The 15,866-nt window shown below is 48.9% G+C and overlaps 1 protein-coding gene across 1 annotated transcript in view; it reads left to right on the top strand.

Moving 5' to 3' along the window:
• Window positions 1-15,866, top strand: part of LOC144149272 (uncharacterized) — a gene marked incomplete in the record, with an annotated part of 436,446 nt that overhangs the window by 45,232 nt on the left and 375,348 nt on the right. The window contains 1 exon segment of the mRNA XM_077680825.1: window positions 14,375-14,676. Coding sequence (XP_077536951.1) covers window positions 14,375-14,676 — 302 coding nt within the window.

The raw sequence follows: 15,866 nt of genomic DNA, 5'->3' as shown, positions 1-15,866 counted from the left end.
AGCGCTCTAGTGATGCGATCAAACGTAACTATAGACCCGACTACAACCGCCCAGACATATTTTTAGCAGTGGCTTCCGTCAGCGGCTACCGATCGCACAAACATGATTCCGTGATGTCATAGAGAAATAACTAGAAAGCGGCTTGAGAGTTGCCTCTGCTTCACACGCTTTCTTCATCTTGCTTAGTTCGAAGATTATGATAAATTAGGTGTCATTGTTATCGGGGCAATGCAGTCTTTTTAATGAATCAAACATGTATTTATCTTTATGAATCTTATAAAGGGAACAGTGCATAGAGTTACAACGATATATGTGGTCTTATGGAGGTATTTATTCAACGGTGCTCCCATTTTTAGATAAAGTCTCTTGATTTAATTAAAATCCCCAGAAAAATGGCTTCCCAGCGATACAGTTGCGTGTAATAAGGAAGCTGACTTTAAAGAGGTTCGGTGTATTAATTCCTACTTAGGAATTTTTGCTTTTTTTTTTTCTGTGATGGAACGAAGGGGGCTACAAATCAGAATAGAAACTGCGTTCACTTGTCTGAGTGTCTGAGTTCTAGCCCTCCTTACTAAGCACCGTCGAGTGTGTTGCGAGGCAGCTAGAGAGAGAGAGAGAGAGAGAGAGAGAGAGAGAGAGAGAGAGTGGACAATCTTTATTGCAGATGGCGATATCAGCAGAGGTAAGCTGCCTGGCTGGCTGCGCCAGATGGATGTGGTGACGATGATGATTATAACGATGATAACGTGCATACATGCTTTTAACTATTTCCAAGGTCTGATCAGGACTTGTGTCTTTCAGGTACGACAATAAGGCTTTTGTAGCGCGAGAGGTCCGTTTGGAAAAGTTCCAAGGACCTAATACGTCCCTCAGCTCTAGTCCTACGGAGAGCGGCCAGCCCAGAGATACTGCGAGCGACACGTACTGAATCGCGCACCGTCACAGATGGGAGGTAGCGGGTCTTCACGCACACCTCAGTAAGGGTACAGTGGCGAAGTGGACTGGTTGGTCTTGAAGCGGAAGTATCGCGTGTAAGCGACGTTCAACCGCAAACGATGGAGTACTGCTTCATCCTGCTTGGATAATTCTGGTGACATCTTAAAATTGCAATGTGGGGCGATAAGGTAGACGGGCGCGTAATGATGGGCTGCGTCTGCCCAAATCAATCGCTGCGTGCTCCATGCCACACTGGGTGCAAGGGCTGAACCATCCTGCAGAAAGAATGGTACCGGTATCTTTGGTCCACCGTGTTCGTCATGCACGACGTATGCTGCAACGTCCGCCTCCATATTACCCGTTATTACGCAATGGGCGGGGAGCCACTGGAACGCTATCTTCTCGTGCGCCTGAAGAGATTGGAGATGCAGGGCCATGCTACCGGCATCATCTCCATGCACACATAATTGCCATATAACAGAATGCGTTGCACCATTTTGCTGGAACATATGTATTGAGTTTATCCAGTACACGAGCTTTGAGGCGACGTTCTTCGGGGCTCTTGGCTCTGTTGCAAACGGAAAAAATGTCTGACGATTAAGATACTCTCTAATGCTAAATTTGAAGTCAGCGGTAACTGCAATCTTTTCGTTCATGGCGCATATCTGTTCCGTGTATAAGAAAGTGATCGCGTGATCAGCCAACGCATGACAGCGCGCGCTATACTATGCAGCCTTATCTCGCAGTGCGTCGCCGCCGCCGAGCATATTGTAAATCGGGTTTGAACCTGCCGCACAATTGTCACGTGGTTCGGATGAGCCACAGAACAACGAGGACGACGTAGGACTGGTGTACGTGCAACACGCAGCGCGTGATGGATTACCGTGCTTTTTGTGAACTGGAAAGAACAAGACGCTTGCTTTCATGAATGCCTCGTTTTGCGTCCGCTTTCGGGGTCGTACGCAAAAAATTAGCAGTGGCATAGCTCGGCTATGTCAGTGTATACGTAGCGTGAACTAAGGTTCGGCTGGTTAGGTTTCCTGGTTATCATGCTTACTGCTGCTAAGCGATTTTGAATCCAATCCAGTCCAGTCCGGTCCAGTTCAGTCACTGCTCCTCGCGCATGCGCAGCACGGCTCTCAAGAGCCACGCGAAACGGCTATCAAGCGGCTTCGGCGCAGTGTCAGACTTGGCTACTACGCAACGGAGACGCACAGCTGGGCACGCGGCGGCGTCTGTGCGTCTGCCGCGGCCATGACGTAACCCCTCTGGAATGCGCAGACCGGCGAATGCGCAGACCCAATTCTCTACACACCCGTACTCCAATTGGATTGATTTTCAATCCAATCCAATCCAATCCAATGCTCCTCGCGCTTGCGCAGCACGGCCCTTCAAGGTCGACGCGAAACCGCTCAACCTCGGCCAGTGTAGCTTACGCTTCAAAAACGCGGTTTTTCAAAGCGCTTTGAGCGGCCTCGGCATTTGCCCTCCCCCTCACATTCTCGCCATACTTTACCCTCCGTGTGCCTGCTCGCTCTGTCTCGTGCACCTTCGGTGTCCTCTTCGTTCGCTCGGTTGCATCAAGGGACGACGGCGACGCGAAATCACAAGAGCTTGCGCTCTAAAGGATCGCGAGAGTGACGCTGTAGTCAACAAAAAAGTTGGCATATATATCGCCGAGCACACGGCACGAAGTTACTGTGTTCGATGGCGACATCTCTTTGCTGCAGCGTGAGAAGAAGAAGAAGAAAAAAGAAAGGAAATGCCGGGAGGTCAACCAGGTGTAGAGCCCGGTTTGCGACCCTGCACTGGGGGAATGGGGCTCAGGGAATAAAAAGGCAGCGTGAAAGGTTAAATATACGTATGCTGGCATAGCCGCTTGAGACAATCGTCCGCCCATGATGTTTCTGCCATCACTAATTGCGGAAATGGATTGGTGGTGGAGCGCCTGTAAAAAGCCAGGGATCATCGCCAATGATCGTGTTTAATTGCTTAACTTTGGAGCGACGTACGCAGGTTATACAAGGGGCGACTTTCAAAGAAGCTGAAATCGCGTATCGGTATGTGCTCATATCCATGACCTGTGACGTTCTGCGTTGCTTTATAAAAAAAATGCAGAGGAGTCAGAAAGAGGGGACCTAGAGGTTTCTGCGTTATTTGTCAATCTGACAACAAGAGCTTTTCTCTCGGCCAAAAAACTCCGGCAAACACAGAAAGGCGCCAAAGTTCCCGTTACGGTAGAACCTTTGTGGGTGAAAGAAGAGTAAAAAAAAAAAGAACGGTGATTTCATAGTCCCACGCACGCACAATTTGGTAGTTTACGGGTCGTTTAGCTGCACATCATAGTGTAATAGGACGTACTTTTTTTCTCTATGGCGTTTTTTGGTTTAAGACTTCAGTGGAAAGATTCCAGGCGAGAACAATATAGAGTAACCAAGCCTTTCAGGACTTCTAATACATCACAGCCGTGCTGGAGTATGGGTTTTCTTCTGCTGTAGTGTCGGGAAAAATTATTTTTTTCAGCGAAACAAGATGAACATTTCTGCGTAAGAGGAGCATATTGCGCTTTTCTTTTCGTATCCCACAGATCTCCTCATCGTATTGCACCACACCTCTTGTGGCACAACGCCAGCTACTAGTAATCTGTGTTTCTGAAGTATGCTCATGGTGGCAGTCAAACCAAACACGTTGATGGGAACACTTCCCTGATGGCTTGTAAAGCTCGGACGCCAGCTGTATTCTGCACCAAGGCTTGTGGAGTCGGTCGGAAATTTATTTCTTTAGTTTACCAATTTGATCCCCCTCTTCCCTCCAAAAACTCCTTTCCCAGCACCGTGCGACAGGCTACCCCCCCCCCCCGCGCCCCCCCCCCCCCCCCCCCCCTTCGGTTCCGTATCTATACTGGTAATCTGCAGGATGCCGTGCTCTCCCTATACAAAATAGTGCATTTTAGTGCAACAAAATAGTGCATTTGAGTACGAAACACGAGGTGAGTGCAGGGTGACGCCATTTCAAAAAAAAAAAAAAAAAAAGCGAACGCGCAAACACGGACCGCAGTAGACGACATTTGTGCACTTCTGCCCTCGACTCGGCCGCTGCACGGTAAGCGCTAGTGTACGGCTGCACTCGCACTGAAAGAACTGGCGCTGCACTTGCACATTTTTGTGAACTAGTGCAGAAAGTGCAGCCAAATCGAGGAGACCTTTTATTTTGCCCAAAAGTTGTGGTGATTGCACCACTGAGCTGTTCACTCAGTCATCTAGACAGCGGGGCTCCCGGTGTTTTGGGAGCTCGGTGTCTTCAGCCAACTGGGCGAAGGCTTCGTGCACGTGGGGAGCAGGGCTAGAGATGGCAGCCTCCCACTCTGTTAAGGATGATATGTTATGAAGGATGGGATGATTTCTTCTACGTGATGCGTGTATTGCTGGACATGATCAAATGATGTGGTGAAGTGATGCTCGCTCCACAGAACAGAAGGGGCAAGCGTCCTTATATTCGCCAGGATATATGATGGACATGAGATGTGGAGGGGGGAAGGATAATGTTTGAAGCGGCCTGAGAAGGACTGCATACCGTCGACTGAGCGATGGATGCGATAGTGGGAAAACTTCCCGAACGTGGCGGAATCGTTGAGGATATCGCCAAAAGTATGGAGGCGGTCCTTATAACCGAAAGGTTGCGGGCTGCCTTCAGGGGTCTTATGAGGCTCTCGGCGAACCATTTCTCGAGCAGTCTGATTGGCTCTCTCATTTCCCATCAGGCCAGAATGTGCCGGTGACCAGATGATGAGGAAGGTCCGAGGTTACTTTGCGAGTGCTCGCTCGTTATAACGGGCCATCAATTGACACGAAAACAAAATGCAGGTTTGGTTCATTAAAAAAAGACTGTTTTGTCCAGATAACAATGATACAAATTTTACCGAAAACTTCAAAGGAACAACAGAGATCTTGAGGATAAGATATATTTCAACAGTGGCGGCGCCGCCGGCACAGTATCTTGTTTATGCTATTGTCAGCCGCAGACGGAAATTCCCACCAAGAAAAATGACTGGGTGATTGTGAAGAAGCCTCTAGTTCCGTTTGATTGCATCACTGGAATAGTAACGTGCTTCTAACACATTGATAGCTACGTTTTGGTTCTGGCCCATATTACGTCACTTCTGACCATATGGCGCCACTGTAGTGTGAAAATGGAAAAAAAAATTCAAGATTTAGTGCATTTTTTGGGAAAAATAAAATCTTTCGTGGCTAGAACAGAGCTGAGTGAGCGGCCAAAGTTTTAGTATTTCAAATAGACCACACTTGTACTTTGTCTTCATGGCCCGTTAAAAGGGTCCTATGCTCGAGTGAACGCGGTAACCAGCCCCGTCTGACGCGATCGCGTTGGCCGTGTCCCCGCTTGCCCGCAGATTGGGCGCGCGATGTTTCTTAGCGCGGGGCGTTGAAGCGCGACCGCGTAAAACGTGCCCGGAGCACGTCTGGCGCGTGTTCGCTTGCCCGGCGGCCGGCCGGGAATCGCCCCGTCAGAGCAGATGTCGTGGCCGTCACGGGGGGAACGTCCTTTACTTTACGGCCCACACACGCACGCCGGCCTCAGCACTACTCCCATACCCACCTTTTCTCACTTTCCCCGAATTGGTCGCATCCAGAGATCAAGCAGTTCATACCTAGGCCAATAAAAAAAGAAAGAAAAAGCAATGGCCGCCCGAACGTGGCAGTGTGCAGTGCAGGGAAATGCATTCAACTTTGAGTATGATTTTGATTTGATTGCATGATTTAACGCTTCGACACAACGCAGGCGATGAGGCGCGCCGTAGTGGAGGGCTCCGCACCTGGGGATCGTTAACGTGTGCCGAAATCTCGAACACACGGGTGTTTTTGCTTTTCGCCTCCATCAGAAAAGCGGCCGCCGTGGCCGGGAATCGAACCCGCGACCTCGTGCTCAGCAGCACATCGCCTTAGCCACTGAGCCACCGCAAGGGGGGGGGGGGGGGGTGAGGTAAATTGCTACAGAATGGAAGCGGTGATATTTCTCAGCTTCATTTGCTAGGGCATTTCTGATGACGTAGAAAGTGTAAGGGGGGTAGTTAACGGAGAAGAAAATATTGCATGTAGTGCACAAATTCCCGGGCGGACAGGAACAATTCGAGGGCGTATCTGTCTGATATTCCTGGTTTTCGTCTGCTGTTAGGCTCATCTTCACAACGCAGTAGAGACAGGGCTGAGAGGAGGAGGAGGAGGAATAAACGTTTATTGATTCCTATAAAAGGAAAATTGAGCGCTGGATGATCTTCAGTGTATTAGCGTTGACCATCCATGGTGGGTGGCGTCCCTAGTCCACGATGCCATGGCCATCAGATGCTTGTCTGGCCCGGATCACCAGCCGCGGTGGTCATCCAGGACCTCGCTGGACAGCAGGGCCTCCAACTGCTTCGTCGATGGCGCCAGGACCTCTGGGAGTTCCTTCACACCCTTGCACTCCCACACCATGTGGTAGAGTGTTGGGGGTGCCGCAGAATTGGCAGTCGTAACTGTACAGGCTGGGATGAATCATGTGCAACTGTGAGGCGTGCGGGAAAGAGTTAGTTTGGAGTCGTTGTTGTTGTTGTTCTTAACTACGTTGCTTCTTCTTTGGTGAGGGCTGAGAAAGAAAAAAAAACAAAAAAAAAAACGACGGGACAGGAGCTGTACGTAAAATAAAATTTTGTAGGAGCATGATAAAATATACAACCAGCTTGCCTACAAAGGAGAAAAAAACGCTAAAAGCATGCACCCCTCCGTCTATATCGACGACGATGGTTGAACGCGAAACTTCCTCGTGATGGATTCTTTGGTTGTTGGCCAACCCACACTGCGAGTATGTACTACTCTGGAGGCACGCACATGTTTTCTAAAATATTCACAGCGACTCTCGGGTGTGCACTTCGTAGGCCTAATGTTTGAGTTTGGGGTGTACACCGCCAATCGGTACGTGTTGCTTTGAGTGGGTGCCGTTTTGAGTTGTTAAACCCCCAGATGTGACGATAGGCCTAACGTCCTAAACGGCAAATTCGGAAGTTAGACCTTACGTCTTGTGGCTTACGGCTTGTGGCTGCGGCCTTACGGCATGCAGATCAACGGCATTCTCATCTTAAGTCGGTCTGTGGGTGACAGCTGTCGATGTTAACCTCATAACATGACGTTAGGTCAATTTGCGTCGATCTGTCGCAAGACTTCATCCCCTCCTCCCTCTTCTGCACATCGACCTTTAGCGGAGGGGGCGTCACGGAGCTGTCGCCTAGTTTCGCAGGGAAGCGTTTGGTTTTGTTACACTCCATCCACCAGCATCATCATCGTCAAAGAAAGTTGGATTTCCTGCAGGGCGTATTCGCGTCACAGACGCCATCAGTGAGGACAGTAAAACTTCGCTTTATAACCCCATAAAAGCATATCCACGCAGGTGCGCAGTCTTTAAAAGCACACTCATCCATGTATGCAACTTCTGCATCAAGAAGGGACAGAGACGGTGCGCTAAGACAGGGGTCGGTGTTTTCTATATGGTAGGCCTCTACTGCCTCCTTGGATCTTTGATCACCATCTCGAAACAAGATTGTGGTGTCAGTGAAGGTCGATGTGCAGCCGGTACTTGTTTTTGGAAACGTGCTTGCTGTATGTTTTACGTTGCTCCAAAAAAACCTTTAGGTGTGGCTAAGCGCTCGTCCTATCATTCCGTTCCCTCAGTATTGTCCGTACTGGTCTTCAAATGTGAATCTGTATCAGCTAGCTCGATTTTCAGTACTACTCCAACTGGGGGGCTTTTAGGGGCGAAGCACCTTAAGGCCGAGGCTTGCCCGTCCGGCGTCCGTGCTCACGGCACAGCACCGTGTAAATCGAAACATCTGTGAACAAAAGGTTCACAGAAGGTAACAAGAAAAAAATAAAAGGTTCCCAAAAGGTTAGAGAGAGAGAGAGAGAGAGAGAGAGAGAGAGAGAGAGAGAGAGAGAGAGAGAGAGAGAGAGAGAGAGAGAGAGAGAGAGAGAGAGAGAGGGAGAGAGAGAGAGGGGGGGGGGAGCCGCGTATGCGCTAGGAGCATAGGACTGGATTGGATAGCATTGGCTTTGATTGGATTTGATTTAAATGGATTAGATTGGATTGGATTAAATTGAATTGTATTCAATTGGAATGGATTGGAAATCGTTTTAGCAGCAGTAAGCACTCTCACGGGGGATTTTCAGTAAAAACGATCCCCATGCAGTGCTTCGCCCACTCGTCATGATTCACTTCGTGGAGATGCGTGATTTTTTTTTTTTTTTTTAGTTTCGGACCACTTTTGGGGGCCCGGGATGAAGTCCGTCCAATGTGGTTTGGCGTCACGCAAGTCAATTGGCACATACCCACTTAGGGGGCTGGGCCAAGAAGAATATTTCCTAGTCGTAAAAACCAATCAGGAAAGACAAGATAGCGAAGTAGTAAGTTCAAAAGAGAGAAAATAAAGAAAGAGAAGTGGGAAAAAAAGAATGAGTCAACCTGATCCGAATGGTCCTACGGTTCTAGTACGGCAGACGAATGAGTGGCACGGCGTGACACACATCCCTATGGCAGTGGCCCAGCTTCTTTGTGCCCCAGAAAGTCCAAAAGCACTTGAAGAGACAATGGCAGTCCTAGGCGTCGCAGGCGAATTTCCATTAGCCTTTTGCGATGATTGCTGTTGCTCCTCGCTTCGCAGCGCATACCCATGTGGCAGACTGGCCAGTAGTCGGGCAATTTGAGGGGTTATTGTGCCCAAAAGGATTAAAATAGATAAACAAAAGCGAAACACGGAAAAAGAAAAGCAACACACACTCAAAAAAGGCAGAACCCAGAAAAAGAGACGAAAACCACGGGAAACAAAAGCAAAACACAAATAAACAGAAGATAAACACAGGATACTCAAAACAATAGAAATCCTGGGTCATCTCCACTAACGTGAAACCTGGGGAGGAGCGAAGCACGCACTGTATAAGTGTATTCTTGGCGCCTCGGCGTTTTTGCTGATGGAGATGAAACCAATGAGGCGTAGAGGTATACAGCTTTGCTGGAAAAGTCTCGTGCCTTTGAAGCACAAAGCGCTCTAGCGCGAGGCTTTGGAAAACGAGCGTCCCGGTGTATCCTTTTAGAAAGTGGAAAGAGAGTGGACTGGGGATATTTTGAACTCATTTGGGAGTTCACCCGCATATAACCCAGTTTGGGGGAAGGGGAGAGGGGGATGAAAGGCGGTAGGTGAGAACAAATGGGTACATAGGAAGAGGGAGAGACTTTTAACACCCTGCGTGGTTTGTTGGAATACGGTTCGAGCTAGTGTAGCGAAGAATAAACATAAGGTTTCGAGAAATGCCGGTCAAGATCCACTTTCGTGCTCGTATTATCCAATTTTCGGCAAAAATGTGATCGTATTAAACGCACGAAAATGCGTTGTTTTGAAGGAACATCGGCAGGGGATGAAAAGTAAAAGGGAAACGTATTATGACGAATCGTATCAACGAGATTATACTGTAGTTATTCGTCTGAAGAGCACGAAGGAGTCGCTCCAGCTTTCTCGGGAGTTCGTGTGTAGGCGGGTGATGTTGTTGCGCAGGTCGGTAGTGTCTCTTCGTATTTCTTCGTACGTGATCATCGGGTACATGCGCTCTGACTCACATCCGGCACCAGCGGCTCGGCAGGATGGCTCTCGTGTGAGGAGTAGAGATGTAAGTTTTCGTGAAATTTTGAGGGGCGTAAAAAAAACAAATTTCTTTCATGTTTTTTTAGAAAAATATGAAAAATTCAAAAAAGACGATTAAGCACGATCTATGAAAATTCGACATGCGTCATAAGACGGAAGCCTTAGATTTATCATTAAAAGCGAAAAGTTACCGTATACGTAGTTGCTGGCGACTACACGAATGGAACCAAATCACGGCCGCTGTAGAAAAAAAAAAGTCAATAAAATATGCATAGAAACTTATTTGTATTCGAATGGAATTTAAACCCGGGTCGCCAAGAGCCGCAACCAATTGTGGTAACTACAGCGCTAACCCTGTATCGTGCCGGAATGGAACAAGAATTATCCGGATATGCGTGCCGCATGACAGGTGAACATGACCGCACAGCACACACGATGCAGCAGTGAAGAAGTCTTCGATAATCACTGGCTTTCGCCTTCAAATCACTGAAGAGACTTAAGTGTCCGATGAATTTTTCCGTTTACACTAAAAAATGTAATTGTTTCATGGCTGCATCACAAAAGTCCCAGCAGAACTTCGGCTCTCAAAATCTGCGAAAGATTCCACCGTAAATCATTTATTTCAAAAAGCATTTTTCTAACTGCAGATTGGTCGCATCACAACGAATTTACCAGGAGAAGCTCTTTTTTTTCAATGTTACCCTGCTTGAGAAAAAAAAAAAACTGATTTTAATGCTTTCTGTTTTTTTAACCGCTGACATGTCGAGCCAGGAAATGGGCAGTTTCGTTGTCCGGAAGGTCGAGATGAGCGGGGGCCCAGATGACCTTGATGGAATGGCTTCGGGGGCACTGAGCAAGAATCTTGACGGTTGTGCTGTGAATTCTGCCGTTGGTGAAGTTGCGGCCCACCTGCTGCCAGCGGGTGGTGATGACGGCAGCCGTGGTTTGACTGACGGCGATGACGATGGTCGTTTTTTTCCTGCGGCAGAAAAAGTGATGTGGATGAAAAAAGAAAGAAAGAAAAAACGACGGAGTTAACTTAATACAGCCCTGCCATAAAAAAAAAAAAACTGCGATTGAAACTGTTTATGAAATATGATTTAGCAGCTGTTAATTTCTACTTTTTCTTGCCCCGTTGCTGTTTTAGGGAAACAGAAATCAAACAAAAATGGCGAATTTTCCTCCAGCACTTTCCAGCGGCGTATACAACTTGAGATACCACGCAGTTATACTTCCTTATCAACAATGAACTGTGCCCAGTGGAATGAGAGCGGTGTCTTTATAATCATAAACAGGCACTCTACAATTATGCCATCGGGCATCTCAAGACGGGGACGGAAGAGGGTCTGCTAATGGCTGTTGAGAGCGTTAGTGCATGTGCACACGCTAGTTATGGCTTGCTACTTATTCTTGTAAAGAGATCGGTCGAGAGCTTAGGGCCATCCCCACAGCTGGTCATCCCCATAGAGTTTCATACTAGAAACTCTATGGTCATCCCGACTTCGTTCACCATCAATTTCCAAACCAGACAGTTGTGCTTCCTGTAACTGGAAGCCCTTGCGGTGTCTCCGACAGGATATAGACATGTAAAGGTTCCAACGCAAGTCAAGAATTACGTTTATAGAGACCACCCATGAAGACAAGATTCAAATTTGAATCATTAAAATGTTGTTTTGTCATCATAACAATGATACAAATTTTATCGCGGACTTGAAGCAAGTAATGGAGATAATAAGCAAAACAGATGATAAGTGGCGACTCCTTGTACACTTTCCAGCAACGTCTCTATGACGTCAAGGAAGGTTGTTTGTGTGATTGCCGGCAGCCGACCAAACCCCATAGCCAGGAAACATGACTCGGCGACTCTAGCGGGGCCTTAAAAGAGTACTGACACCAAATTTTGACGCCTAAAAAATTATATAATTGGCTTCAGTAGTTTGTACAAATGCCTCACAGAAATTTTTGCAGCGATCCGAGGCCGGAATCACATCTAAAATCGATTTTGATTGTCCAGGCCGCGAGCTTCCACAAATCGGCAGCACTAGCAAAATCGCTTTCGGCGTGACGAAACATCGGCCTGTGTGTCTGGCCGGTTCAGGGTGACGTCATATAGTCGTTTTCGGAACCGGAAACGATATCCTGCGCTGCTGTTGTCGGTGGTATTCGTTTGGGCAGGAGACGTGGGCGTAGCTTTGTGAGCAATGCTTGTAAACTTTGCGTGTTCGACGTCTTTGCTCTTCAGTTCGTGGCTGGCGCATGGTGTTTCCTTGCACTGGTGCCCAAAACTGCGCGGTGCCGGCACCGCGCGGTGCGCGATGTCGACGGGCACCACGGCGATGCGGCGGTGCGCGTCGCCGAGCTCGCCCAAGTTGTGCTGTGGCAAGCTCGCGGAATGCCAAGTACTGCTCGTGGAAGCCTGTCCGAGCAAATCGACGACAACGCCAAGATGCATTATTTTTCACGCGACGACATGCAGCGCTAAACTTGGACTGAGTTCCTGAGAGGCGGCGGCCGCAAGAACTGTCGCCCAAGCCAGCGGGATCGGGATTGCTCGGATCACCTTGGATGTTGGGAACTTTAGGCTTAGTATCGTGGCGAATATTTGATCGCTGGTATCTGTACAACTGCAAATGACCATTCCTTACACAACTTTTCACCACACTATCATCCCCTTTTTCGCATATATGGAGCTTTATTTTGGCAATAATTTCCGTTTCAGCGATCGGTGACCAAGACATCTGCCGCGGCCTGTTTTGATTCTAGCGTGCAGGTGGCGCCATCTTTCGGCCGATCGCCGCACCGCGGTGCCGGCAGTGCTGGGTCGGAGCGCCGAACCTCCGCTGACGGTCAGCGGAGGCTTACCATCGCGGCAAATATCTGAACGTCACTTTTAAATTCAGCGCTGATAACAACCCCTAGCACAATTTTGCAACACACTAACATCTACTTTCTCGCATGTGGAACTTCTTTTTCGCGATCAGATTGATTAGGAGAGTGGCGACAAGCTGTTGCTATCACGGTCTGCGCCGGTTCGAGCCGCAGTGATGTTAAAAAACGGACGACGGCGAAGACATCGCCGGCCTAATCGCCTGGCCAAATAAAGTTGTTCTGTCTGTCGGGTGGCAGAGACTCATCCGAGTCTGACGATTCAGACGACATGTCGACTGCGCGGGCGAGTGCGGACCATGTGCAATCGTAGCAGACGATGCGGCGAACGTCCCTGACGTCACGGGTGAGACCGTGACGTAAGGCTGGCCCGCTTGCAGGCTGGCCTTCGAACGGACATTTTCCCGCGCGGCGACCAAATTTGAAACTGGTTGCAATTAACGTGCTATAATTAATTCTGTCTTGGCGGTTGACGGCTTTCGGTTTGATTTTCGTAGTTACTGGGCCAATAGGTATTCCTTACAGCATAAAAACTGAAAGCGAGAAATTTCGCGTCAGTACTCCTTTAAGCTCCGTTTCATCGTGTCGCTTGAAAGCTAACGTTCAGTTAGCACACCGATAACTATTCTTAGTACTGGTTTCTATTGCGTCACTCCTACCCATATTACGTCGTCGTACCGAAATTCGAGAGATTTCTATATTCCTTGCGTTTTTTTTTTGGAGGGGGGGGGGAACCCCTGCAAAAGTGCAAGAACTTTTTTTGATAGCTGAGTTAGTTACCCAAGCTTAGTTAGTTACCCAAAGGACATAGTTCTCTCTAATTGATAAAAGTTCTGTTTTGACGATGGTGATAGGACATTTATGGCGCAAGGTCGTCTTAGGGCAAAGAGCGCCAAAAAAGTTATTTAATGAGAGTGCAGTGACCGTAAATATCAAGCTTTTCTCTAAAAATAAACGTTAAATGAAACACAAGGCAATGAAGGTGACTAAAGGGCCAGGTTGTCAATATGGATGATAAGAAATGAGATATGAAAATTTGACGTCGGTGAGAAACTGAAAAATGCGCTTATGGGAAATCATGGTATCGTTATATAAGAGGGCAGCGGAACGTGTTGTCTGTTATAGCTTTGGTAAGTGTTTGCGTCGTATTGTTCTGAGTTCCTTCCATTGAATGAGGAGGCGCAAGAATAAACGTCTTCGTAAATTAGTAAGCCCTAGGGGAAGGCCCTCATTCGAGGCCTCCCGGAGTCCGTCCGGCTTCTGAGAGCCCAAGTTGCATTGTATGAGGGTGTGGCTTTTGGATAGGCCGTTTCCGCACCTGATATAAAGGGGTCCTGGAGATACAGTGAGCAGGTGACAGTGTGAATGTGTGATACATGAGTGTGGCCTATCCGTAACCTTGCTAAGGCAACTTCGTGTATCTGTGGCGTGAGCCAGTTGCGTATTGTCCCACGCGTGGTTTCATTCGTGTTCTATTTCTAGAAAGTTCTATTTTGTCTTCATGGCCCATTTGAAGGAAGCTTGATTGATTGATTGATTGATTGATTGATTGATTGATTGATTGATTGATTGATTGATTGATTGATTGATTGATTGATTGATTGATTGATTGATTGTAGGGTTTAACGCGCCGACGCAACGCGGGCGATGAGGTGCGCCGTAGTGGGGGGCTCGGGATTAATCTTGACCACCTGGCGATCTTTAACGTGCGCCGAAATCTCGTACACACGGACGTTTTTGCTTTTCGCCTCCACCAGAAAAGCGGCCGCCGCGGCCGGGAATCGAACCCGCGACCTCGTGTTCAGCGCGTTTGAAGGAAACGCCCGGTTGTACTGCAGCCTGCTCACTACGCGTCTTCTCCCGTGTCCGCAGGAGGACGAGCCCCTGTCCTCGCTGGTGGCGTCGAGGCTTGCGCTGCTGAGCTGTTCGTCGCCGCTGGTCGAGGGATGCTGCGACTTGTGCCACTCTCACGTCAGCCAGCTGCGTCGTGAGGCCCTGGCCATGGTCCAGTCGCTCGAGGTCTGGTGCCCCGCCACGGGAATCGCCTTGCAGTCGGCACCGCCGCCACCGACGTCGCCCTCGCCGGCTACTCAAAACCATCACGGCCCGGCGGCCAACGGACATCGGACGCCTCCCGCTCAGCTCGGCCGACGACAGCGCGTACCGACGCCCCGGTGAGCTGTGCAGCCTTCTTGTAGTTTCTGGCACGAAAAGCTGGCCGAATAACGGAGTCGGGCACAGCCCGGTCATTAAGCATGGAGACGGATGGTAGGTAGGGTTGAAAAACAGACCGCTAGAACCAAACGTCGATTGCGTTTGGGTTAGCGCATTTGCGCGGGCGCGGCCGGTAATGTCATCGCAAACGCGCTGACCCGAATACTTTTTCGGGTACGCTACGTCCTGTCCAACCCTGTGCCAACCAGCGGCGGTCCGTACACAGTACCGCACTTTCCGCGCCCTAGCGTGCAAGCCCAGCGCCTTTCACGCTCCACATACCCACCACCAACAGTCCCCGTGTCACTCGTGAAATCCGTGCTTCATTCAGCAGGCGTCAACGTCCCCGCTCCCCTCTCATCATGTTCTTTACCACATCCAACGGCGCCCTGCCCCCTCATGTTCTGCCTGTTCTCTCTACTCCTCATCCTATTCCCCATTCTTACTAGAAATGCACCCCACCTTATTTTTCTCCATCCCTCGTCTCTATCATATCCCGGAAGCCCTGGCTTCCAGGATGTGACGTCAATGTGCAGGCTACCCAAAAAGCTGTGTGTGAACAAGTGCACTGGATCTACACGAACCATGGAGGAAAGAACCTTTTCTTTCCTCCATGACACGAACATTCCACACGATCCACACGATTCGATACTGGCGGTATTGAAGCGAACTAGTTGATGGCGCTAGGTGCGCTCAGAAAGTGCGCTTCAAAATCGACTCGAATACCAAGCCTGCACCCAAAATTGTTTAGTGACGCTATACATAGTGGACACGTCTTGCGATTCCGGCTGATATCGCCGTCTGTGATAGCAATTGTTATCCCATGTTTATCATTCTGTGTGCAGACGTCTTAATTGAGCCGGTGTTACCGAGCTCTTCACGTTGCAAAAACGAGATGTAATCATTGCCCCGCACTCATACCCACGAATGCATAACTTCCGCACGTTCGTCATTCCTATCTTTTCTCGTTTGATAGCCGTTATCACGATGTATGGTCAGCCGAATCCGAGTACGGTACTGGACAGTCGTACTGTTGCTGCCTTTACAGGTGGCCAGACTTTGGCGTTTTTATCGGGGGGGGGGGGGGGGGTGAAATGGAGGTGGCACGTCGGCGAAAATTTGCGTTGTCGATCCACGGACGCAGAGAGAC

The sequence above is a fragment of the Haemaphysalis longicornis genome, unplaced genomic scaffold (assembly GCF_048455015.1).
Source record: "Haemaphysalis longicornis isolate Haplotype H1 unplaced genomic scaffold, Haemaphysalis longicornis Haplotype H1 scaffold_8, whole genome shotgun sequence".
Classification (NCBI taxonomy): Eukaryota; Metazoa; Arthropoda; class Arachnida; order Ixodida; family Ixodidae; genus Haemaphysalis; species Haemaphysalis longicornis.
Note: the sequence above shows the minus strand (reverse complement) of the source record. Positions and strands in the feature narration are given on the sequence as shown.